General features: G+C 39.5%; 1 protein-coding gene across 1 annotated transcript; it reads right to left on the bottom strand.

Annotated features, from left to right (window-relative positions):
• Window positions 1-5,355: 5,355 nt before the first annotated feature.
• LOC140200200 (collagenase 3-like) lies at window positions 5,356-24,132 on the bottom strand. Its single transcript, XM_072263158.1, has 10 exons — window positions 24,009-24,132; window positions 23,681-23,910; window positions 23,444-23,592; window positions 23,224-23,349; window positions 20,743-20,904; window positions 20,267-20,384; window positions 10,272-10,402; window positions 7,284-7,440; window positions 7,095-7,198; window positions 5,356-5,707 (listed from the first exon to the last, which is right to left on the bottom strand). Exons 1-10 carry the CDS (start codon window positions 24,102-24,104, stop codon window positions 5,607-5,609), a joined length of 1,374 nt encoding a protein of 457 aa, XP_072119259.1. The 5' UTR covers window positions 24,105-24,132; the 3' UTR covers window positions 5,356-5,606.
• Between the last annotated feature and the right edge of the window lie 291 nt (window positions 24,133-24,423).

Raw genomic sequence — 24,423 nt, 5'->3', positions numbered from 1 at the left:
CCACTGGTGAGGTGCCGAAGGACTGAAGGATAGCTAATGTTGTTCTGTTGTTTAAGAATAAACTAGGAAATTACAGACTGGTGAGTCTTAAATCTGATGGGGGTAAGTTGTTGGAAGGTATTTTATGGGACCGATATATAACTATTTGGATAGACAGGGGCTGATTAGGGATAGTCAACGTGGCTTTGTTCATAGTAGGTTGTGTTAGAAATTTAGCAAGGCCTGTGACAAGGTCCAGCATGGGAGGTTGGTCAAGGCTGGTTCGGTCACTTGGCATTCAAGATAAGGTAATAAATTAGATTAGACATTCGGATCGTGGTAGAAGCCAGAGAGTGGCAGTAGATAGTTGCTTCTCTGACTGGAGGCTTGTGACTAGTGGTGTGCTGCAGGGTTCAGTGTTGGGTCCATTGTTGTTTGTCATCTATATCAATGATCTGGATGATAATATGGTTAACTGGATCAACAAATTTGTGGATGACTCCAAGATTGGGAGTGTATTGAACAGCAAGGAAGACTATCAAAGCTTGAAATGGGATCTGGACCAACTGGAAAAATGGGCTGAAAAATGGCAGATGGAATTTAATCCGTACAAGTGTGAGGTGTTGAATTTTGGGAGGACAAATCAGGGTAGGACATACACAGTGAGCAGTAGGGCACTGAGGAGTGCGGTAGAACAGATGTATCTGGAAATACAGATCCATAATTCCTTGAAAGTGGCCTTACAACTAGATATGGTTGTAAGGGTTGATAAGGCAGAGGTTGATAGATTATTGATTAGTCAGGGCATGAATGGATACAGGGAGAAGACAGGAGATTGGGACTGCAAGGGAAAGTGGATCAGCCATGATGAAATGTCAGAATGGATTTGATGGGCCAAATGGCCTTATTTTGCTCCTTAAATCTTATGGTCTTAAAGAAACCTTCATAAATTGAAGTATTGAATACAGGAGTTGGAATGGTGAGGCCTAATTTTGAGTGAGTATTGTGTGCAGTCATGGTCACTTACCTACAAGAAAGATGCCAATAAGATTGAAAGGTTGCAGGGAAAATTTATTAAGATGTTGCCAGGACTTGAGGATCTCAGTTATAGGGAAAGGTTGAATAGGTCAGGACTTTATTCTCTAGATCATACAAGAATGAGGGGAGATTTACTAAAAGTATACAAAATTATCAAGTTATAGATGGGGTAAATGCAAGCAGGCTATTTCCACTGAGGTTGGATGAGACTAGAACTAGAGGTCATGGGTTACGAGTGAAAGGTGAAGGGTGAATTTCTTCACACAGAGGGTGGTGACAGTGTGGAATGAGCTGCCAGTGGAAGTGGTGGATGCAGGTTTGATTTTAACATTTAAGAGAAATTTGGATAGGTACATGGAGGGGAGGGATATGGAGAACTATGGTCCGGGTACAAGGTAGATAGAACTAGGCAGATAAATAGATCAGCATGAAATAGATTGGCCAATGGACCTGTTTCTGTACTGTCATGTTGTATCACTCTATGACCCTATGACTTTTCATTTACATGGGCTAAATTCCATCTGCTATTTCTCCGCTCATATCTGCAACTGATATATATCCCGCTGTATTCTTTGCCAGCTTTCTACGTTATCTACAACACCACCACATATCATCTGCAAACTGACTAATCTACCTATCTACGTTTTTATCCAGGTCATTTGTATACATCACAAATAGGAGAGGCCACAGTATGGATCCGTGTAGAATACCATTTTTCACATACCTCCAACCGGAATAAGTCCTATTGGCCATTACAGTCTTTCTTCCATGGGCAAGCCAATTTTGAATCCAAACAGCTAATTCAGCATGGATCCCATGTATCTTAATCTTCTGGATGACCTTTCTGTAAGGGGCCTTGTGAAACACCTTACTAAAGTCCATGTAGGCGTGGAATGGGCTGCCGGCAACAGTGCTAGAGGCGGATATGATAGGGTCTTTTAAGAGACTTTTGGATAGGTACATGGAACTTAGAAAAATAGAGGGCTATGGGTAACCCTAGTAATTTCTAAGGCAGGGTCATGTTCGGCACAACTTTGTGGGCTGAAGGACCTGTACTGTGCTGTAGGTTTTCTACGTTTCTATGTTTCACCTGCGGCCATAGAGGACATGGAAATATTGGTCAAGGCCCCAGCAATCACATCCCTTGCCTCTCTAAATGACCTGGGGTATATCTCCTCAAGCCCTGGGCTTTATCCACCTGAATGTTCCTTAAGAAACCCAATACTATTTTCTTCTTATACTTTAGTAAATTAGTATGCTCCCCACTGATCTTCCTATACAGTATTCCACGTCCTCCTCTTTAATAGATACAGATGCAAAGTACTCAATTAGGACTTCACCCACATCTGCCATCTCTAAGCACATGATAGATGAACTTAATGGGTACTTTGCATCTGCCTTCACTGTGGAAGACATCTGCAGTGTGCCAGTAGTCCATTGGTGCCAGGGAGCAGGAGTGAGTGCCATTGCTACTACTAAGGAAAAAGTGCTAGGCAAACTCAAAGGTCTTGAGGTGGATAAGTCACCTGGACTAAATGGACACAATCCTAGAGTCCTGAGAGAGGTTGCTGAAGAGATAACTGATGCGTTGGTCATGATCTTTCAAGAATCACTTGATTCTGGCATGGTCCTGGATGACTGGAAGATTGCAAATGTCATTCCACTCTTTAAGAGGGGAGGAAGGCAAAAGAAAGGAAATTATTGGCTAGTTAACCTAAACTCAGTGGTTGGAAAGTGTTGGAGTCTATTATTGAAGATGAGGTTTCAAGGCACTTAGAGACTGGTGATAATATAAGACAAAGTCAGCAAGTGAAACTTTGCCTGGCAAATCTGTTAGAGTTCTCCAAGGAAGTACCAAGCAGGGTGGACAAACGAGAGGCAGTGGATGTCATTTACTTCGATTTTCAGAAGGCACTTGATAACGTGCCACACATGAGGCTGCTTAACAAGATAAAATCCTGTGGTGTTACAGGAAAGATACTGGCATGGATAGCAGAATGGCTGACAGGCAGGAGGCAGCAAGTAGGAATAAAAAATGCTTTTTCAGGTGCTGGTGACTAGTGGTATTCCTCAGGGGTCACATTGTTCATCAGTGATTTAGATAATGGAATTGATGGCTTTGTGGCAAAGTTTGCAGATGATATGAAGATAGGTGGAGGGGTAGGTAGTGCTGAGGAAGCAATGCGATTGCAGCAGGACTTAAACAATCTGGAAGAAAGGGCAAAAAAGTGGCAGATGGAATTTAGTATTGGGAACTGTATGATAATGCATTTTGGTAAAAGGTACAATAATGTAGACTATTATCTAAATGGGGAGAAGGTTCAAAAATCAGAGGTGCAGAGGGACTTGGGAGTCCTTGTGCAAGACTCCAAGAATGTTAAATTGCAGGTTGAATCTGTGGTAAAGAAAACAACTGTAATGTTGGCATTTATTTCAAGGGGAATATAATATTAAAGGAAGGAGATAATGCTAAGCCTTTATGAGACACTTAGAGAATTGTCAACAGTTTTGGGCCCCATAAAGGATGTGTTGTCATTAGAGATAGTCCAGAGGAGGTTCACAAGGATGATTCGGGAATGAAAGGGTTAACATATGAGGACCATTTGACAGCTTTGGGCCTTTACTCACTGGAATTTAGAAGAATGCCTGGGATCTCATTGAAACCTACTGACTGTTGAAAGGACTAGATAGGGTGGATGTGGAGAGGATGTTTCCTATGATGCAGGTATCCAGAACTAGAGGGCACAGCCTCAAAATTGAGGAGTGACCCTTTAGAACTGAGATAAGGATGAATTTTTCTAGCCAGAGAATAGTAAATCTGTGGAATGCTTTGCCACAGACTGCAGTGGAGGCAAGTCCGTGCGTATATTTAAGGCAGAGGTTGATTGGGATGCTCTTTAATCCTGCCCGCCAAGGACTTTTCATGGCCCCTTGTGACTTTCCTGATTCGCTCTCTTTCTTATTATCTTTATAGTCCCCAAGGCTTTGTTTGAATTAAGCTTCCTAAACCCTATATAAATTTCTCTTTTGTTCATGACTAAATTCATCACCTCTGACATCCAAGATTCCCTTACTGTGCCATCCTTGTCTTTCCTTCTTACTGAAGCATACTTGTATTGTACTGTGCAATTGGTCTTGAAACACCTTCCACATGTCAGATGTGGACTTGTCCATAAACAGTGTAGCCAATTAACTATCCTTAATTCCTAACTAATACTCACATAATTTGCTCTGCACCTATTAAATATTCTCCTGCAATGTCAATACATATTCTTAACCATAGCTTAAGGAGTGGTGATTGTTAACTTCAGGAAAAGGAAGAAGGATGAATACATGCCAGTCTACACTGGGGGAAACTCTTGGCAGAGAGAGTCAGCAGCTTTAGATTCCTGGGTGTTAACTTACCATATGACCTGTTAGGAGTCCAGCATAGATGCAATTATAATGGAATCATGTCATTGCTTTACATTTTTAGAAGGTTAAGGAGGTTCAGCTTGTCATAGAACACTCTGTAACAAACTTCAACAGATGACTGGCTGCATTATGCTTTAGTACTGCAGTTTGAATGTGTTGGAATTTAAGAATTTGGTGAGAGTAGTCTCTGCCCAGTACATCATGGGCTCATCCCTCTCCACCTTGGTAGTATCTACAAGAGGCACTGCCTTAAAAATGCAACATCTATCATTAAAGATTGCCACCATCCGGGCCATGCCATCTTTTTGCAGCTACCATCGGGCAAAACTATCACGTTGAAGAATGGCTACTTCCCCTCAACCATTTGGTTCTCGAACTAACTTTCAAAACCCTAATCACTATGATTTAGCAATACCATAACCATTTTGACTACTTTGCACTAAAATGGATTTGGTATTTTTTTTCTAATTGTGTTTTCTTGAAAAACAAGTTTATATTTTATGGTTAACTAGTTTTTCTTGTGAATGCTGCATATATACTATATGCCTGTGATGCTGCTGCAAGTTTTTCATTGCACATGTGCATATGGCAATAAACTTGCTTTTGACTTTGACATGCACATAATGAATAATCAAAAGATGGAGGTACTGGAAATATGAAATAAAATGGAGAATGCTAGAAAAATTCAACAGCTCAGGTGCTGCCTAATCTGAGTTTTTCCAGCATTTCCTGATTTTGATTTTAGACACACTAGCTGGCCTATTAAGAATGAATTTGAGAAGATAATTAAGAGTATGAACTATAACGTTCAGCTGCTCTTCTTGGTGTTTATGTGGATTTAGTGAAGAGGCGAGTATCTTTGGGAAACTTTTCCCGTCAATTGTGTTGCAAATTGCATTAAGTAGAAATAAATATGACTGGAGGTATAATGCATTAAAGCTTTATTTTTCTTAAGTTGCTGCAACCATCATAAGCTATGAGTAAATAAAAGTAGAAATGCAATAGTAAAGAAAACACACCAAAATTATTCAGAAAATATAAGTGAATGTAGCTAGTTGTAGAATTAAATAAATGGACAATGCAAAACAGAAGCTGATTCATGTTATTGTAGCCAAGTTCAATGACAGCACTTCCTGGATCATCAATATTTTCTGATATTTTCACCAAAGGGTTAACTATTTGCATACATGTGAATTTGCATATGCAATTTGCGTGACTTCCTCTTTGTTGTAGTCATAGACAAAAACCAGGTATTGATGGAAGAAATAAATCGTATCTGGGAATAAAAATGAAGTTAATAAATTTGAAAGTCAATAGTCACAAATATGACCCACATTTTTACTGAAAGATAATCATGCAGACTTTCCAAATGTTCTTTGGAATTTTCTTCAACTGACATATAGAAGGTAATTGAGAGACTGGCTAGACATAAAAGATGCAGGTACCTCAGGTGCAATCCTTCAAGTATGAACATAACATGCATGCAACAGGTGAATGGTGGATTTGTGATTTGACTATGCAAGCTATATTTACAAGTAAAATGGAAACCAAGCATCACAAATCACAGTAACATGTTCTGTTTATTATTATCTTTACAACTTTGAGGAAGTTTTGTGTTTTGTGATTTTTTTTAATATATAAAGTATCCTCATCAATCAAAAAATGGTAGTTCCTTTCTGTATGGTGCTTCCATAAACATTGTATAACATTGCCACAGGTGTTCAAAATATCGTTCAGAATAGAAATGGCATTGTGACTTGCAAAAACTACCTATTTCCTCTCTGTGATTAGATTTCTTTAAAAGAAAGGGTGTTTTCATAGTTGGCTGGTGATCTAAATTATCAGTCTTATGACCAAGTGGCAAGTCAAAAACAGTTTGTGGAATAGTGCATACTGAGTTACTAATGCATTTCAACCAATTCCTTGGCATAATAAGACTAAATTGAAAATTCCTGAGACTTTTCATTTACTATACACTCAGAGGTCACTTTATAAGGCACATATCTTCACCAGCTCATTAATGCAGATATCTAGTCAGCCGATCATGTGGCAGCAACTCAATGCATAAAAGCATGCAGACATGGTCAAGAGGTTCAGTTGTTGTTCAGACCAAACATCAGAATGGGGAAAGAGATGTGATCTAAGCGACTTTGACCGTGGAATGGTTGTTAGTGCAAGACACAGTGGTTTGAGTATATCAGAGACTGCTGATCTCCCGGGATTTTCACGTACAATAGTCTCTAGAGTTTAAAAGAATGGTGTGAAAAACCAATGAGCAGCAGTTCTTTGGGCAAAAAAAAAGCTTTGTTAACGAGATAAGACAGAGGAGAATGGCCAAACTGGTTCAAGCTGACAGGAAGGCAACAGTAACTCAAATAACTATGCATTTACAACAGTGGTGTGCAGAAGAGCATCTTGGAATGCAAAACACATTGAACCTTGAAGTGGTTCAATGCAGCAGAAAACCATGAACATACACTCAGTGGTCCTATTTTAGGGATAGGAGATACTGAGTATAAGTACCTTTGTAATTAAAAAAGCAGATTGTCAGTCAAAAGAATTTTTATTTCTAAGCTAAATGTTATCTTGATCTGATTAGTAACTAAATACTTAATTAATTTCAATAAAGCTTGTGACTTTTGTAATAGCTAATTAATACATACGTCCATCCTGAATTGCGGCATCAATAGGACTACTGACACCTGGCCACTCATCTTGTATCAGCTTTGGATATCCATCTTCCATTTTCTTTGCACTGTTAATGTAACTAATATGCAAAAGGACATAATCCGGTTACCCAGGAAAGAGTACTTAATAATTTTACTGGAAATTTACATCATTAATTTTCATACCTCCAACACTTGTTTTTCACAAAGAAGAATGTCCTTCCAATCTTTGAAATCTGTACAGCTGCATCGATTTTCTCAACGGTTTGAGGAAAACCAAAGTCATATATTGACCCAGGAGAAAATAGCAAGTCATATCCTCTGATCACCCAGTATTTTTTTCCTATCCAATTGAAATAAAAAATAAATAGATTTGGGGACTATACCATATGAAACATTGCATTCTTGATTCAAACTTTAACATACTGAATCGAACTGATAAAGAGCACACCAGTTCCATTGGAAATCTCTTGCTGTTAGCCTTTGTGGCTTATCTCTCCTTGGACGTGTGTGTCATCAGCGGACTGAGACAAGCCCTACCATAGCCTCCAGTAATGTAGCACAAGTGCACAGAGGAGAGGGTCAAATACACTTTGCATCCTGATTCTTCTCTTTAATATTAGGATTGGCTGTTAAAAGTGTTTTTATTAATAATAGATGCAGATAATTTGTCAGTATTATTTTAATTGTAAGATATTTAGAAGATCTTTCTATAACTTTTATAATTATTTATTTTAATGCCATTGACAATACTATGTGAGGCCTGCTTGCTTGGGAACCCTGCTCTGCCTTACAGGAAGCTTGTTAATGGAGAGAATCCTTCCACTTACTTTATCTATCTGGAAAAGGCAAGTCTGGCAGAGTAGATATTGCAGGCGATAGTTTTGGGCGGCAAGCAATGTCCAGCATGTCCTTATATACTTTTTTTTAATAATGTGACTTAAACAAACAAGATTAAAGAGCTTTATTGCTATGGATTGTGCAGGGCCACTGTTTCATTGATTCTGGCATCTATTTAGAAACTTCCAACTGGCTCCCTTTATGTTTTGCATTTGGAAAAATATTTTATTCTTCATTGGCCACAAATGAGGTAGCTGGCAACACAAAGATTGGTGGAGTTGTGCACAATGAGGGAAATTGCCATAGGATTCAGCAGTTGGAAATATGGGCAAAGAAGTGCCAATTGGGATGTAATCCAGACAAGTCCTGCATTTTCAGAGGTCAATTGTAAGAAGAAAGTACACAATGTATGGCAGGATCCTAAGGAACACTGATGTACGGAGGGATCATGGGGTGCTAATACATAGCTCTCTGAAAGAGGCAACACAAATAGAGAGGGGGTTAAACAAGGCATATGGTTAAATGCTTGCTTGCAGTGGTTGGTTGGGGTGTGGAGTATAAAAATGAGGACGTCGTGCTGCAGCTGTACAAACTTTGGTTAGGCCACTTTTGAAGAATTGTATTTAGTTCAGGTCACTATATTACAGGAAGGATGTGAAGATTTTGGAGAGGATGCGGAGAAGTTCAGCAGGTTATTGCCTGGATTAGAGAGTATCACCCACAGGTGAGATTGGATGAGGTTGCATCGTTTGCTCTCGAGTCTGTTGAGGGGTGTATAGAAGTGTATAAAATTATGAGGGGCATAGACAAGGTACAGTATATAGATTCTTGTTTTCCAGGGTAAAAATGTCAAATACAACTTTAATGTGAGAAGGAGAAGTTAAAGGGGAAGTTGTGTGGCAAACGTTTTTTTATAAACACGCCATCTCCTTCTCTCAGTTCCTCCGTCTCTGCCACAACTGCTCGCAGGATGAAACTTTTCGTTCTAGGACGAAGGAGATGTCCTTTTTCAAAGAAAGGAGCTTCCCTTCATCCACCATCAACAGTGCCCTAACCCCCATCTCTTCCATTTCACACACGTCTGCTCTTACCTCCATCCTCCCACCATGCTACCAGGGATAGGGTTCCTCTTGTCGTCATCTACCACCCCACCAACCTCCGTGTTCAGCACATAATTCTCCAAAACCTCCGCCACCTCCAACTGAATCCCACCACCAAACACACCTTTCCTTCCCCCCACACCCCCCCACTTTCTGCTTTCTGCAGGGATTGCTCCCTACGCAACTCCCTTGTCCATTCATCCCTCCCCACTGATCTACCTCCTGGCATTTATCCTTGCAAGTGGAACAAGTGCTTCAACTGCCCCTACACCTCCTCCCTCACTACCATTCAGAGCCCCAAATAGTCCTTCCAGGTGAAGCGACACTTTGTCTGTGAGTCTTTTGAGGTTATATACTGTGTTCAGTGCTCCTAGTGTGGTATTTTGTATATCGGTGACACCCGATGTAGATTGGGAGGCCGTTGCGCCGAGCATCTACGCTCTTCCAGAACAAGCGGAATCTCCCAGTGGCCACCCATTTCAATTCCACTTCCCATTCCCATTCCGATACATCAATCCATGGCCTCCTCCACTGTCAGGATAAGGCCACACTTAGGTTGGAGGAACAACACCTTGTATTCCATTTGGGTAGCCTCCAACCTGACAGCATAAAGATCAATTTCTCAAACTTCCAGTAATGCCTCCATCCCCCCACCCACGTTCACCATTTCCCATCCCCTTGTCCCTCTCTCATGTTATCTCCTTGCCTGCCCATCTCCTCCCTCTGGTGCTCCTCTACCTCCCTTTCTTCTTTCTTCCATGGCCTTCTGTCTCTTTCACCAATCAACTTCCTAGATCTTTGCTTCATCCCTCCCCCTCCAAGTTTCACCTACCGCCTGGCATTTCTCTCTCCCCTCCCTCCACCTTTGAAATCTACTCCTCAGCTTTTTTTTCTCCAGTCCTGCCAAAGGGTTTCGGCCCGAACCGTCAACTGCACTTTTTTTTCCATAGATGCTGAGTGTGTGTTGTCCAGTATTCTGCTGTCATTTTCTATGCAATCTGTATCCCTGGTTTGTTAAATGACATCACTAATCTTGTGGGAGATTAGAAGAAATTTACTCTACTTCTGGCCAATGCCATAGGTAGCATTGTAATCCTCAGCTTTTACCCCGCTCTATTCTTGACAAATATACCCTATTCCAAGTAGAATTTACAGAGTGGTCAATACATCCTGCATTTCATAAATATTCACTAAAGCACAAAGTTATGACAGGCTTGTAAGTGAGATGACTAACCTTTGAAAAATACATTAACGTTCTCTTTTTTGTCTTCATAGCTTGCATCGATTTCAGATGGGAGATATGGCCATTGGGTACTGATCACAACCATACTTGAAGGCATTTGTGGATGGATGCGCCAAGCAAACCTAAATAAAAATTATAAATATTAATACCATGTTACCATTTCAAACTATAGATTCTTGGTCACCATCTTCATGTTGGTATTAAATATTAAATGCCCTTGCAGACTAGTAGATTGCAATATATTTTGTGATAAATAGATTGAAAATGACACCCTTGACTGCTTGAAGTTGTTTTAGAAACAGCACATTTTCATTAGTAAAGTGAATATAAATCTTATGTAGTTTATGTCTTATTAATATTGCATTAAAATATAAACATAACTTTTGAGAAGTACAACAATATCAGTCAAGAAAATCAATAATTTGAGGTTCTCAGAGTGGAGGTTGTATTTTCCACTTAACTGCACCTAGGACTGCAAAATTTATCTCAAGGAAATCAGAGAGAAATCAATGGGTGCAGGTCAGAGTGTGCATGCAAATGACATAGTAATAAGCAATTATGCCTTTTTTTCTCATATCATCCAAATACTAATCATTGCACATACATGTATGGGAGACTGTTCCCAAGACTTAAGTTAGATGCTTGTATTAGGACACTGCAGACAGTAAGATATTGAACAAAAATTCTAAGTGTATGGAATGGAAATTATGATGGATGGGGAATGTTGGGAATTCAGGAGCTATGGAATGATGTGTATTATTCCTGACATTTGTTCCAACAAAAAAAAAACAGTTTTCAGTTCTTAGTGTTAAGTACAAGCAGACAGTCAGTTTGAAATTTAAAAGGACAACTTTGAAACAGAACAATGATGTCTTCAGAGCATAATATCTCCACAGCAGGGGACAGGCTGCTTAGGAGATAAGGTTTGCAAAGTGAAGTGACCATGAAATGTTCTCGTATGCATCAGCCACTACAATGGGGTATATCAATTGGCATGCAACAAACCAGGCAATACTGGTTGTTATTTTGCACCAACTGTGATCAAGTTCGGGGGAATCTTCCAGACCAGACTGCTTTTCTCACCTAGCACCTCAAACATGGTCATAGGCAAATATGTTCTATCAATAGTTAGGATATGTTTGTTAAAATGATCTGCTACTGAGCTATATCCCCTTGCATGGGAAATTATTGTAGCAATTGAAGTTGTATTGATGCGCTTTGACATTGTGAGACTATGGAGAGCATCTCTAATAGAATGCTTGTAATGATGAAAAAAATGCTATTTACATCAATCACTTCAGTGTTTCTTTTGTGATTCAGCTCAGTCAAAACAGAGAATTGATTAGGGGGAAAAAGCCAAGTTGTTTTATTCAAATAATGCTGCATGTCTAGCACTGTTCCCCAAGGAACGCAACCTTTCCTGGTCATTATAGTGGTAAATTACATCGATGAAAGAAAATGAGAATCCTCTGGTGATATTTGGATAGAAGATGCAATCAGTAGTGTAAATAGGAGTAGAACGTTACAAAGGAACATTGCTGGCTTGGATAAATACAAGTATAGCAGGGTTCATTGTGAGAAGTATGAGATCATTGCTGAAATATTTCATTTTAGTCAACATCCTGGTTCATCTCTTGTGCTCCAGTGCAAATGTATCCTGCCTGTTGTTTGGTGATCAGAAGTACACAAAGTACTCCAAGTGTGATCCAAGTCATGTTTTAAAAAGCTGTACAATAATTCCCCTGCTGTTCTATTCCTTGTTCTAGCTAATGAACGCAATTTTCTCAAGGCCAAGTGGAGAGCCAGTGAGATTGCATCCACTAAGACTTTTTGTGGCAATAGGCAAATTGCAGCAGGTCCAGATTCTTGCTTAGGTGGGAGTTGATTCTAGTCATCACCAGCCTCTCAAAGCAGTTCATCACAGTAGATGTGAGTGCTGCTGGGCAATAGTTGTTGAGGCAGCTCACCCTGATCTTCTTGGGCACTGATATGATTGCCACCCCTTTGAAGCTGCTGGCAACCCCCGACTGCAGAAGTGAGATATTGAAGATGCCCTTGAACCTCCCACCAGTTGGTTGACACAGGTTTTCAGGGCTCTACCAGGTACACCATCAGGGTTTGACAACTTGTGAGGCTTTATCCTCTTGAAAGATGTTCTGATGTCGGCTTCTGAGACAGAGATCACAGGGTCACTAGATGCTGCAGGGATTTACAGAGATGTAGTTCAATTCTCCCTTTCAAAGCATGCACAAAAGGCTTTGAACTCTGGGAGTGAAGCATCACTGCCATTCATGATGTTAGGTTTCGCCTTGTAGGAAGTAATGGCCTGTAAACCCTGTCGGAGAGGATGTGCATCTGATTCTGTGTCTAACCTCAAATGGAATTGTTTTCTCACTCTTAAAATAGCCTTCTGTAGATTGTACCTAGATTCCTTGTATAGTTCTGGATCACCTGTAATGAATATCACAGATTTAGCCAAGATTTTCTCTCATTTTTTTTTTACAGCTTCATGGACCAACCACTACTCTGAGCAGGAATTTTTTTAAAAAGACGTGGCCTGAAAACTGCGCAGCACATTATATAAAAGGAGATTCCTGCTATGCGTGAGCACTTCAGTTATTGCACAGCCATACACGTGCAGAGCCCTCGATAGACTTCGAATCTACTGGTTCATCCATAGCTTTTTGTTTGAGAATCTGCAGTATGTTCTCAAAGGCATACATTCATCCATACAGTTTTGTATGAAGTCAGTGAAAACTGTGTATTCATTCAGACTCAAAGATGAATCCCTTAATATTGCCAAGTCCACAGACTCAAAGTATCTTTTAAGTGTTCCTGCACCTCCCTTGACCATAACTTCTTGGTCCTCACCACTGTTGCTGTGGTGTTTAGTCTCTGCCTATATGCTGGGAGTAGAAGTACGCACAGGTAATTGAACTTTCCGAAGTGTGGATCTAGGATAGCACAATAAGTGTTCTTGATGGTGTTATAACAGTTGTCAAGTGTATTGGCTCCACAGGTGAAACGTTGGTGGTAGTTACCCAGAGACTTCTTCAAGCTGGTTTGGTTGAAATCTCCCACAATGATAAGGAAGGTTTCAGAGTGCACAGTTTCATGCCTGCTGCTTACATTGCTCAGATCCTCCAGTGCCTGCCTGATATTGATTTCAAGTGGAATGTACACAGCTACCAGGATGATGGTGGGAAACTCCCTTGGCAAATAAAATAGTCGACGTTTGACGTTCTGGGTTGGGTGAGCTGAACTGAGACAGAACTACTACAATAAGTTAATCATGAAGCATACTCCACATCCTCTGCCTTTAAAAGATTGAGCTGTCCTGTCTTTGTGGAGAATAATGAAGGTATTGGGCTGCAATGCTATGTCTGAAATTGCGGGTTTGAGCCTTGTTTCCATAAAGCAAAGTACACAGCAGTTCCTGATGTCCCTCTATTCCAGCAATCTTGCCCTGAGGTCTTCAACTTTATTTTACAGAGACTGTACCTTCACCAGCAAGATAGTTAGAAGTAGAAGTCTAAACCATCTCAGTTTTAATCATACCTGTAGATTGGTATGGTGTCCCTGCTTCCAATTTTTAAAATCTTAAAACAATTCTGCTTACTGAAGTAATCATAGCTACTGTATAACTGTGGATTTCAGCTACAGCATTTCTAAACGGGAATACCTGATGATTCCCATCGCACCTGCACACTTAACTGCACCATCGTATCGCTATTATTTGATTTCCAGTCATCCGGCACATCTTCAATGGCCAGAGAAGACTTGAAAATTTCTATCAGAGCCCCCAACAATCTCCATCGTATCCTATGGCTGCCTAGGATGCCTGTCTTCAGTTAGGGACTTATTCACCACTTCAAACCACTAAGTCATCTACTTATCACTGGTAAATTTGTTCACTGTCCCCCTCTCTGAGTTCTCCAACAATAACGTATTTCTCTGTGGTGAATACAGCTAAGCATTAAGTATTCAAGACCTCATCTACGTTCTCGGACTCGACACAAAATTGCTATTTTGACTCCTTTTCCTTCCCTGGTTAATTTAGATACACACACACACACCTGTTTTGAATTCTCTACCCTGCCATTAGCTACATACTTTTTCTTTATCTGATGCGCAATACCTGTCCTTTGCATCCAGGACTTGTGTGATCTGTGGTCATCCATACCTTTCATCTTGTTGGAACCTGTTGGTTCCATACTCTCATCATTTTATTTTTGAATGATTTTCACCAGTTGCATGTAGACTCACCTGCAAATAGGTGTCCCCATGTGCTTTTGCCAGGTCCTCTTTTATCATATTCAGATTGCATTTTCCGCATAATCAGGACCTTAATTCCCATTCTAATTTTGTTCACCATAAAGACCTTAAACCTCTATCTGTGAATGTGAACTGCTTCTATCTTTCATGAACTTGTACAACTCTTTCAAATCTTTTCTGTGCTTGAAGGAAAACAATCCTGGTTTTTCCAGTTTAAACTCATAGCTGATATTCCCCATTCCTGAAAGCCTTCAAGTGTGTCTCTGGTGCACTCTCTTCAGGAACTGCATATCTTAAATTATGGTGAATAGGACAGGGAAGAACGTTTTCTAAAGGTTCAATGTAGCTGCTATGTTTTGAACATTAAATTAATTACAAGGAAGATGCAAGGAGTCCAAAAATATGAGTGTAACTTTGTCTTTACATAAAGCAAGGTGCACATGTATCACATGGTAGTGTGATGATATATGCAATTAACATATTTTTCATATAACCTGTAATTATTTAAACAAACAAGATTGATTAATCAACCAATATATACAAGATTACTCAAATGTATTTGAAATATTAAAAACACAATAGTCTCACTGCAGCTAGGATATTATACTGTATGCTTTATTATTTGAATCATAAGTTTTTGCCACACTAAAGTAGGCCCCTTCAGCCCAGCTCAGCCAGGGCAACCAAAATGCTTATCTACACTAAACCTTGCGTTTGGACCATATCACTTTATTCTTTTCCTATCCATGGTCATACCTACTGTAAATGCCTCTCTTTCCTCCTCTTGTGATATACTTGGCCCTCAGATCTCCTTGAAATATTTCCTCTCTCAACTTAAACTCCTCTACCCTTGGAAAATGACTGTATTTATCCACAGCATTTGTACCCCACTTAATTTTATAAACCCGTTTAAGGTCACTCCTCAACCTCCTTTGAAAACTATCCCAGCCCATCTAATCTCTCCTTGTAACCAAAGCTCTCAGAGCCAGGACACATAGTAATGAATATCTTCTGGTGCTACCACATCATTTCTAACGTTTGCTGACTAGAGTTGGGCACTGGTCTTCCTGGTCATTATAGTGGGGGGACAGCTTATTGCCGATCCTCGAGTTGAAGACCTCGGGAAAAAGAAGTGACGCAGCAGACTTTAACACCATTGTTTGTTTTATGTCTCCTCTCTTGTTGAGTGATACCTTCCTGTCTCTTAATTAGGGAGAGAGATAGCTTCTGGAATGTCAAATTGTCAGATGAACGATTAGTTTTTGTTGGACTGCAGATCATGGTATTTATTGAGGGCTTTGCTATTGTTTGCTTGGTGGGTGGAGGTTGCTGATTTTTTTGCGGAAATAAGTGGTGGGGGAGGGGCTGGTCATTGCTTTGCTACTGCTTGTGTGTGTGGGGGGGTGAGTAGGGGGCCTTTGGGGTTCTAATATTTTGATTAACACTCATTCTTTGGGACACACTTCTACTTTCATGGATGTCTGTGAAGAATAATAATTTCATGATGTATATTTGGATGCATTCTCTGATATTAAAATCAAACTATTGAACTATTTACCAATATTTCATGTGTGTCCTGACTAATACCTTGGACAAGTGCAAGATAATAACCCAAAAGTTATATCCAAGTAGACCTGCCTATTAAAGTAAACCTGCTAATTGATTTTTTTATGAATCTATCCACCTGTGTTGCCATTTTCAGAGAGCTATGGACCAGTAGCTCAAGGTCCCTCTGTACAAAAATACAGAGGTCCCAGTCATTTACTAAAAATATACAGCCAGTATTATACAACACAAAGTACATTACCTAACATATTTCTGCTCAACTTCTCAGTTGATCTACTTCCTTTCTAACTTTAAGTGTCCACAACTCCATCAATCTTACAGTTGAGCACAAATTTACAGTTATTTAAAAGACAACAAACATTCTCATCTGATATTTATATCTAGGACAAACCACAATGGACTCAACACCGATTTGTGTGGTATACCACTGGTTACAGACTTCCAGTCAGAAAAACAATGTTCTGCCACTATCCTTTACTTCCTATGACCAAAACAATTTTGAAATCCACTTTGCCAAAACACCTTGGAACCCTTCTGCCATAACTGTCTGGACAGGCCTTCAGTATGGAATCTTGTCAAAAGACCATGCTGAAGTCCATATGTACCATGTCTACCTCCTTGTCTTCATAACTTTTCTTTTCACTCCTCCAAAAAAATCAGGTTTGTGAGGCAGGATTTCCAATGCACTAAGCCATGCTGTCCCTTCTAATCAGACTTTACCTTTCCCAGCGATTATAAATCCTATACCTAAGAATTTTATCCAGTAGTTTCCCTATTATTCACTAAAGGATCACCAGCCTGTAGTTTCCTGCTTATCCTCACCATCTTCCAAATAAGGGAATAATATTAGCTACCCTTCATCACCTGTGACTAAATGGATGCAAAAAATTGTCAGAGCCTTAACAGACTTTTCCATTACTTCCCATAAGACCTTGAGATAGATTAAATTGGCCCTGGGTATTGGTCCACCTTAATTGCTCTTCCAGTGTTTCATTTTCAAAGAGCTATGTGTACATAGATTCAGATCCTTCTGTTCCTGCACACCCTACAAAGATGTGCCACTAACCTACTTTGTTGCTTCTCCTTCTGCCAGAGAAACATCAGTTAATGCTTCACTATTAATTTGCATTTTCACTTCCCTGTCCAATGTGCCAGCCTTTTAGAAGTATATTACTATCTTCCTCACTTGTTGCCATGCTAAGCTTTGTATCTTGCAAATTTTGAAATTTTACTCTGATCATCCTAGTCAGTTATGAAGACTGAAGGATAGCAGGAATTGTCAGCATAAAAGTTCTATATTACTCTTGTTCTTGAGACATTTTTTTAATCCATGGTGTAAATGATTCTGTTATTCCAGAACCCTCAATGTTGTTGATCACGTTTTATATCGATTTTCTGTGTATCCCTCCAGTCATCATGGATTCACCTTCACTGCTGAGCTGGTAAGGAGGTCTTTGGGGAAACTCAGACACGGCAAAGCATTGGGACCGGTTGGTGTGAACCCCAAGGTCCTGAAGGAGTGTGCTCAGCAGCTGTGTGGAGTTCTCCAGCATATTTTCAATCTGAGTCTCAGTCTGGAAAGGGTTCCGACTATATGAAAAACATCATGTGTGGTCCCAGTACCCAAGAGGGGCCATCCGAAAGTCTTGAATGATGACCATCCAGTGGTCCTGACCTCACCCATCATGAAGACCCTGGAGAGGCTGGTCCTGGCTCACTTCTGACACCTGTTGAGATCAGCCCTTGATACCCTACAGTTTGCCTACCTGGAGAACATTGGAGTCAACAATGCTGCCACCTACCTGCTGAACAGAGCCCACTCCCACTTGGATAAGCAGGGCAGCACTGTGAGGATCATGTATTTTGATTTCTCAAGTGCCTTCAATACCATGCAGCCCTCATTGCTGGAGAAAAAGCTCTGTTCAACGCAGGTTGGCACTTAGATTGTCCCCCGATAATGGACTACTTGACTAGCAGACCATAGTTTGTGTGGCTTCAGAGTTCTATGTCAGGCATGGCTATATGCAGCTCTGGGGCCCCACAGGGGACTGTATTGGCTCCCTTCCTGCTTACTCTGTACAACACTGAGACATGTCATCTGCAGAAATTCTGTGATGACTCAGCAATAATTGGGTGTATAAAGGGAGGATGGGAGGTTGAATACAGGGCTCTGGTGGAGGATTTTGTTAAATCATGTGAGCTGAATCATCTGCAGCTCAACATCAGTAAGACAAAGGAGATGGTGGCGGACTTTAGGAAAAGCAAGTCTGTGCTGCTCCCTGTTACCATTGATGGTGAGGACTTACAAGTACCTGGGGGTGCACCTGCATGACAAACTTGAGTGGAGTACCAACACAGAGGCTGTGTACAAGAAGGGCCAGGGTTGCCTCTACTTCCTGAGGAGACTGAGGTCCTTTGGAGTATGCAATCCCTCCTTCACATGCTCTAACCAGTCTGTTGTTGCCAGTACAGTCTTCTATGTGCTGGGGCAATGGCATCAACACAGGTGATGCCAACAGGCTAAATAAACTAATTAGAAAGGATGGCTCTGTTATAGGAGTCAGACTGGACACACTAGAGGCTGTGGTAGAACAAAGGAACCTCTGGAAAATCCTAGCAATTCTGGACAATGTTTCTCACCCTCTGCATGTCATCTTGGCTGAACAGAGGAGCACTTTTAGAAATAGACTAAGACAGCTGTGCTGCTCCAAAGAGCGCTATATGAGGTCATTCTTACCCTTAGCTATTAGGTTCTTTAATCAGTCAACCTATAGCCGAGGAAGTGATGACCCCCTCCTGTTAGACTCTTTCAGGTAACGTATTTTTTTTATTTTTTCTTCTTACTTCTAATATATGAATATCTGTGCTCTTGTAATGCAAGGGTGTATGGGGCATCAGGGAGGGGTAGCACCTCTGGTGGGGGAACATGCCGTGTCCTTTTCAAGGCGGTTAGTCCACCTTTGGTCCCCAGCTGGCACTCAGCTCTCTCCTGTGGCTCCCCATAGCTGTTTGCATGCAACAGTGGCCACACCCCAGGCAACAGCTTCGACAAGCCGGCTAAACCAGGTGAGGGTAGCTGACGGGTTTCCAACCCTCGGTGAGATAGGGAGTTGTCTATCCCAGCATGTGAAGACAGACTCTGGCGGATTGAGTGGTCGAGGCCAATGGAAGGTCCATTGGTCAAGAAGGCGGTCTCTGCAAGAAACGTGGAACGTGTAGAGCAGGACAAGACACAGAAGACGTCCTGGTCATCCACTGCGCCTAGTCCCATCTCTAGACATTGCGACTCTGTCTTGCCACTGGATCCAGATGGGAATTGGGAAGAGAGAGTGAGCAACTCTCCCTCACTTAAATTCAAATCACGCGGTAGTCTTGACACCATCATAATGGTGTTGAGGTCCTCATCGACATTGACGATGGACGAACACAATGCTACTGTGACACTGTAATTTCCTTTGGGATCAATAAAGTATCTTTGTCAAATGCTTCATGAAACACAATAGATAACATTTTCTTAATTCTGTACAATCTTTTTGAGAGACTAAATTAATTGAAAATTCCATAATGATTTTTGTCTTTTAAGGGTTTTGAACAAAGTGTGTAGTTGGACTTAAGATGTAGATCAATTTGATCTAATTGAATGGCATAATAGGATCAGGAGGAATATGGATCTAATCCGAATCCTATCTTTAATTATCAGAAATATGGTGAAAGGTATCTTAACATCATGTATTCTTCACCAACCCCCCAACATGTTCTCGAGCAAATGATCATAGCACTAATCATCAGAGTCCTGCAACTGTTTCTATCCCCTAAAGCATGACCCTTTAAGATCACTGCAGACATTTTAAAGGCCTTTTTCATGCTGGAGGGTACAGGATCTATACAAATGTCTGTAGAAATTTAGCCAAACTTTTTCCACAGGAAACAACTTCAGGGAACCGGTTGGAAACATATCTGTTATATTTTGTTAACAGTAATAGCTAACTCCCCAAATCTTATTGTGTTATTTGTCTTTACAAATACTTCAAACACTATTTTAGTATAATTTCTATTTGTTTTTAATTTCCAGACTTTACTTCCTTTCATCACACATTAAACTGCAGGTGTTAATGATAAAATTTGCACACAGAATTGTTGCCTACCTGCCTTTAAAGTAAAGGCTTTCACCTCGCATTGTACAGGCTGCATCAAAGATCAAACTCGTGTCACATGCCTTTGGAGTCACTGGATGTGGTTTAATTTTCCCATTACTTGATGAACCTAGGATACATATTAAACTGAATATAATTATCTATTTTCCCTTGATATAAATATTCACTTGTAAATAAATATTTATGCTGATTGTTGGCTGTTTACTACTATACACCCCTATGCTGAATTGGATGCTGACAATTTATGCATTAGTGTCACCTTTCATTTGTCTGTATTTTTGCTGAACTTAACATATTACAAATGAGAAAAAACAGAACCACAGTGTATCTAATTTAAAATAACAATATTATGATTTTATCTTCATAGCTTTCAGAGATAATTGTGATACAAATTGAAACATATTATTTAATTAGTTCTGTAAGCTATTATTTATAGATTCTGCAGAAAAATAGAGATTTAGACATACCATATAGTTGTTGAATTCCTTGAACATCATCTTCAGGCAGTATAAACTGACTCTCCGGTTGATATGCATATATCGGGTACATCAAAGCTCCAATGTCTTTAGAATGGCCCAGTCCCAGAGAATGGCCAAATTCATGAGCAGCCACTAGAAATACGTTATATCCTGCAAGTCCATACAAAACGATTTTAGCTAAACAGTCTTTTCAGGAATTTCATTATGCAGGAGAACTTTGAAATGATAGATTCAAAGAAAAGAATTAGTATAATGTCAGAAATTATAAAGTTACAATCAGAAAAATATTGTATATTTCTATAACCTATGCATGTTATGATGATATTCTAAGTGTTATTGCAAAAATTAAATTTGTATACTGATGTTCTTCATTATTATACCTTCAAACATATTTGTTTTCTAAGTAACTTTCACTTTTTAGTCAGTGTCAAAGAGATGTTGCTATCCACAAAAACTTAGTGCTTGCTGTGGCCTGGATTTCACCTTTCCTAATTTTGCTTGCCTGTTATAAGGAATATACAGCAACTAGTGATGGTTATATCCATCAATCAATTTGAAATATTCTCATAAATAGTAAATGAGAGTGTACAGAATTTTTAATAGTTAGTTTAAATAGTTTTATTGAACATGAATGGTGAAAGAGCTTGATAGTGGATGTGGAGAGGACGTTTCCTACAGTGGGAGAGTCTAAGACCAGTAAACACAGCCTCAGAATAGAGGGGTGTCCTTTTAAAATGGAGAGGAGGAGGAATTTCTTTAGCCAGAGAATGTTGAATCTGTGGAATTATTTGCCACAGGCAGCTGTTGAGGCCAAGTCTGTATATACATTTAAGGCAGAGATTGATAGATTCTTGATTGGTCAGGGCATTAAGGGATATGGGGAGAAGGCAGAAGATTGGGGCTGAGAGGAAAATTGGATCAGCTATGATGAAATGGCAGAACAGGCTTGATGGGCCAAATGGCCTAATTCTGCTCCAATATCTTATGGTCTTATGATAGACTAAAAGACATGTAAGATTAAGGTGCTAGCTGAAATATCATAAACAGATATTATAATTAAATAACAATGAAATATACAATATTTTTAAACAATTTTCTTAAGAAGAACAATATATTAACATAAAAATATTTGCCTTAGGCCCAGAACTATTGCTAGGGAAAGAGAGAACCTGTGGTATGTCGAATACCGGGGGAACAAGTAGTATTTGGGGTACTGCAAGTCTGTGTCTTTGCTGTATGTTTCAGTGCTCGGTGATGGGTGCTGTTGTCTTTTTTTTGCTGGTGGGGGAGGGGGGATTGTTACTTTGCTACTGCTTATGTGTGGGAGGGGGGATCTGGGGGGGACTTTGGGGTTCTAACATTTAACTGTCATTCATTCTTTGGGGGCACTCCTCCATTTTCGTGGAGGGTTGCAAAGGAAAAGCATGTTAAGGATGTATGTTGTATACATTTCTCTGACATTAAATGTGCCTTTGAAGCTATAATTAATGTACAGTATGCCACCAAAATCTCATGTAGTAAAACAACAATTTTCAGGGATTTTTTAACAGTGTAAATGTAGATCATTTATAGCTGTAATTTTTGTCAGTTGACTGATTTCTGGATATGGTGATAGAGAAGTTTGCAAAATAATGCACCTTTTTTTGAAGGAGAAAGGCATCTCTGACAATAAATTCTGTATTAGAATTTACTGTCAGAGATTCCTTTCTCTTTCAAAAGGTATATTATTTATTTAACTATAAGTGCGTTTTCTCTAGATGTTGCTTTCATTTTAACTGCTGAAATACAGTAAATGCCACCAATTTCATTGTACAATCAGTGCCCAACTATTAATAAGCCTATCCAAATTTGTCCTTGCAGTAGCCAACACTTCCTTTGAAATAGGGTGCCATAGAAACCCATATGGATCCTAGCTATAGCTTCATTTTGTGGGAAGTGTGGAACATTCTACTTCAGTCATCTCCCTTAGTTATTTTTCTGATGACTCCATGGGTCATATTTCCTTATGATCCCTTTTGAAGATTTCAATAGTTTTGCTTCCAGTTTTCATCTTTCTCTTGTCAGATGAAATAGACAAGCCAGAGTGAATTTCTTGTGCATCTGGCTATTGGTAATGATTCAGCAATTCCTATTAATACCTCAACTTTTTATTTCTGCTAAATAAACATTTTATATTGTTTTGGGTGATCAGTCATATTGTTGTTTTATCTTCTCTGCCTTCCAATATTATTGAATCTTCCTTTAAAAAACATAGTGTTAGAAAAACCCTTGGAGAATGTTCTTGGGTCACCTAGTTTCAGAATAGTAAATATTGCAGGAACAAAGTACCAAAAATAAACAATTAGATATAATTAAAACTAAAAATAAACAGTATTTTAATATGGTGACTGTTTTCTTTCCAGTGAGTAACTTATTGAATTCTTAGGTTCCAGTTGACTAAAATCTGCAACAATAGTTTAAACCTTTTACCTTCTGATCCCAGTGTCCAATGTTCATCTAAGTCAAAATGAGCATCACCTCCCAAATTTATGCCCGGTTCAAAGGCATGGGCCAGAAAGTTTCCAGGTCCATCAAATGGAGACCCATCACCATGTTCTGGACAAAGGGGAAAACAAGAATGAAGGGATATATTAATGGTTCATAATCAAACAGCCATAGTTAAATCAAATATAAAATACGGTTAACTTACCACCCCGTTGAAAAGAGATCATAAGATCAGCTTCACCCTCAAAAATCCTGGTAAAAGTCAATGGTGTGACTTCACCCCACACTTCTAAAGCTCTTTTGAAAGCATTGGCTATGTACGACTCTTCCAATTGTGGGGTGTAATTGAGGATTCTTTCAGAAATTAATGGGAAAAATGTTAGAAATATGACTGCTATTAACAAGTATTATTCAAAATAGAAGGGAGGCCAAAAAAAATTACCTATATGTCAGTCTTGTATGCTCCCATTTTTTATTGCCAGCGTCATATCGGAGAATATTGTGAAATCCACATTGAGGTTTCTTCATAATCTCCAGTGTAGAAGAATCCAAATCTCCAGTAACACGGAGGCCAAAGAATTCTTGCATTTCCTTAATACTTGCTCTTAAAGCATCTTTGCTTCCTCGCAGAAGATCAGAAGAACTAAAGTTGTAAATGTTTTTGAGATAGTTCTAGAAAATCAGAATCACAAAGTGTTAATTAGCATTCCTCAAGGACACAAAATATAGGTTATCCAAAATTGAAGTTAAAGTTATGAATACTTGGAGACCTTGGCAAATTTAATATCTTTAGACGACATTGGAAATGTGAATGCAGATGGAATTTTCAGCAGAATTAAGAAAGTTAGAATCTGAAAACTTTTCATCTTGACCAGCGTTAATAATAGAATCTTTGCCTGTTCTTTCAGCCTCTTTTATATCCTTGCCTGATCTAGTCGTATTGCATAATTCAATGAATTATTTTGTAAGTGATGCAAACTAAAAGATTGCAATCCCATGCCCGAACATCTTTTTAATTGTTAAATCTTTTGAAATAATTAGTAGGAAATAGAATTGAACATTTTTACATATTGCATCACTATTAATTTGCGTCACTAAATGTTAGTGTGTTTAGATGTTTCTTCAGAACCTTAAACCAGTCTTCCTTGCCTTTGTTGCTCTCATCTCTTAAAACAAATGTAACAA

Source organism: Mobula birostris, chromosome 7 (assembly GCF_030028105.1).
Source record: "Mobula birostris isolate sMobBir1 chromosome 7, sMobBir1.hap1, whole genome shotgun sequence".
In the NCBI taxonomy this organism is placed as follows: domain Eukaryota; kingdom Metazoa; phylum Chordata; class Chondrichthyes; order Myliobatiformes; family Myliobatidae; genus Mobula; species Mobula birostris.
The sequence above is the reverse complement of the archived record's forward strand: the minus strand, read 5'-3'. Positions and strand labels throughout refer to the sequence as shown.

Excerpts from the sequence above, each read along its gene's own strand:
- LOC140200200 (XM_072263158.1), bottom strand. The coding sequence starts at position 24,104 with ATGAAAAGTTTTCAGATTCTAACTTTCTTAATTCTGCTGAAAATTCCA. Across the intron at positions 23,911-24,008 it reads AAGATATTAAATTTGCCAAG|AACTATCTCAAAAACATTTA; the intron begins GTCTCCAAGTAT and ends CTGATTTTCTAG. Across the intron at positions 23,593-23,680 it reads CATACAAGACTGACATATAG|AATCCTCAATTACACCCCAC; the intron begins GTAATTTTTTTT and ends AATTTCTGAAAG.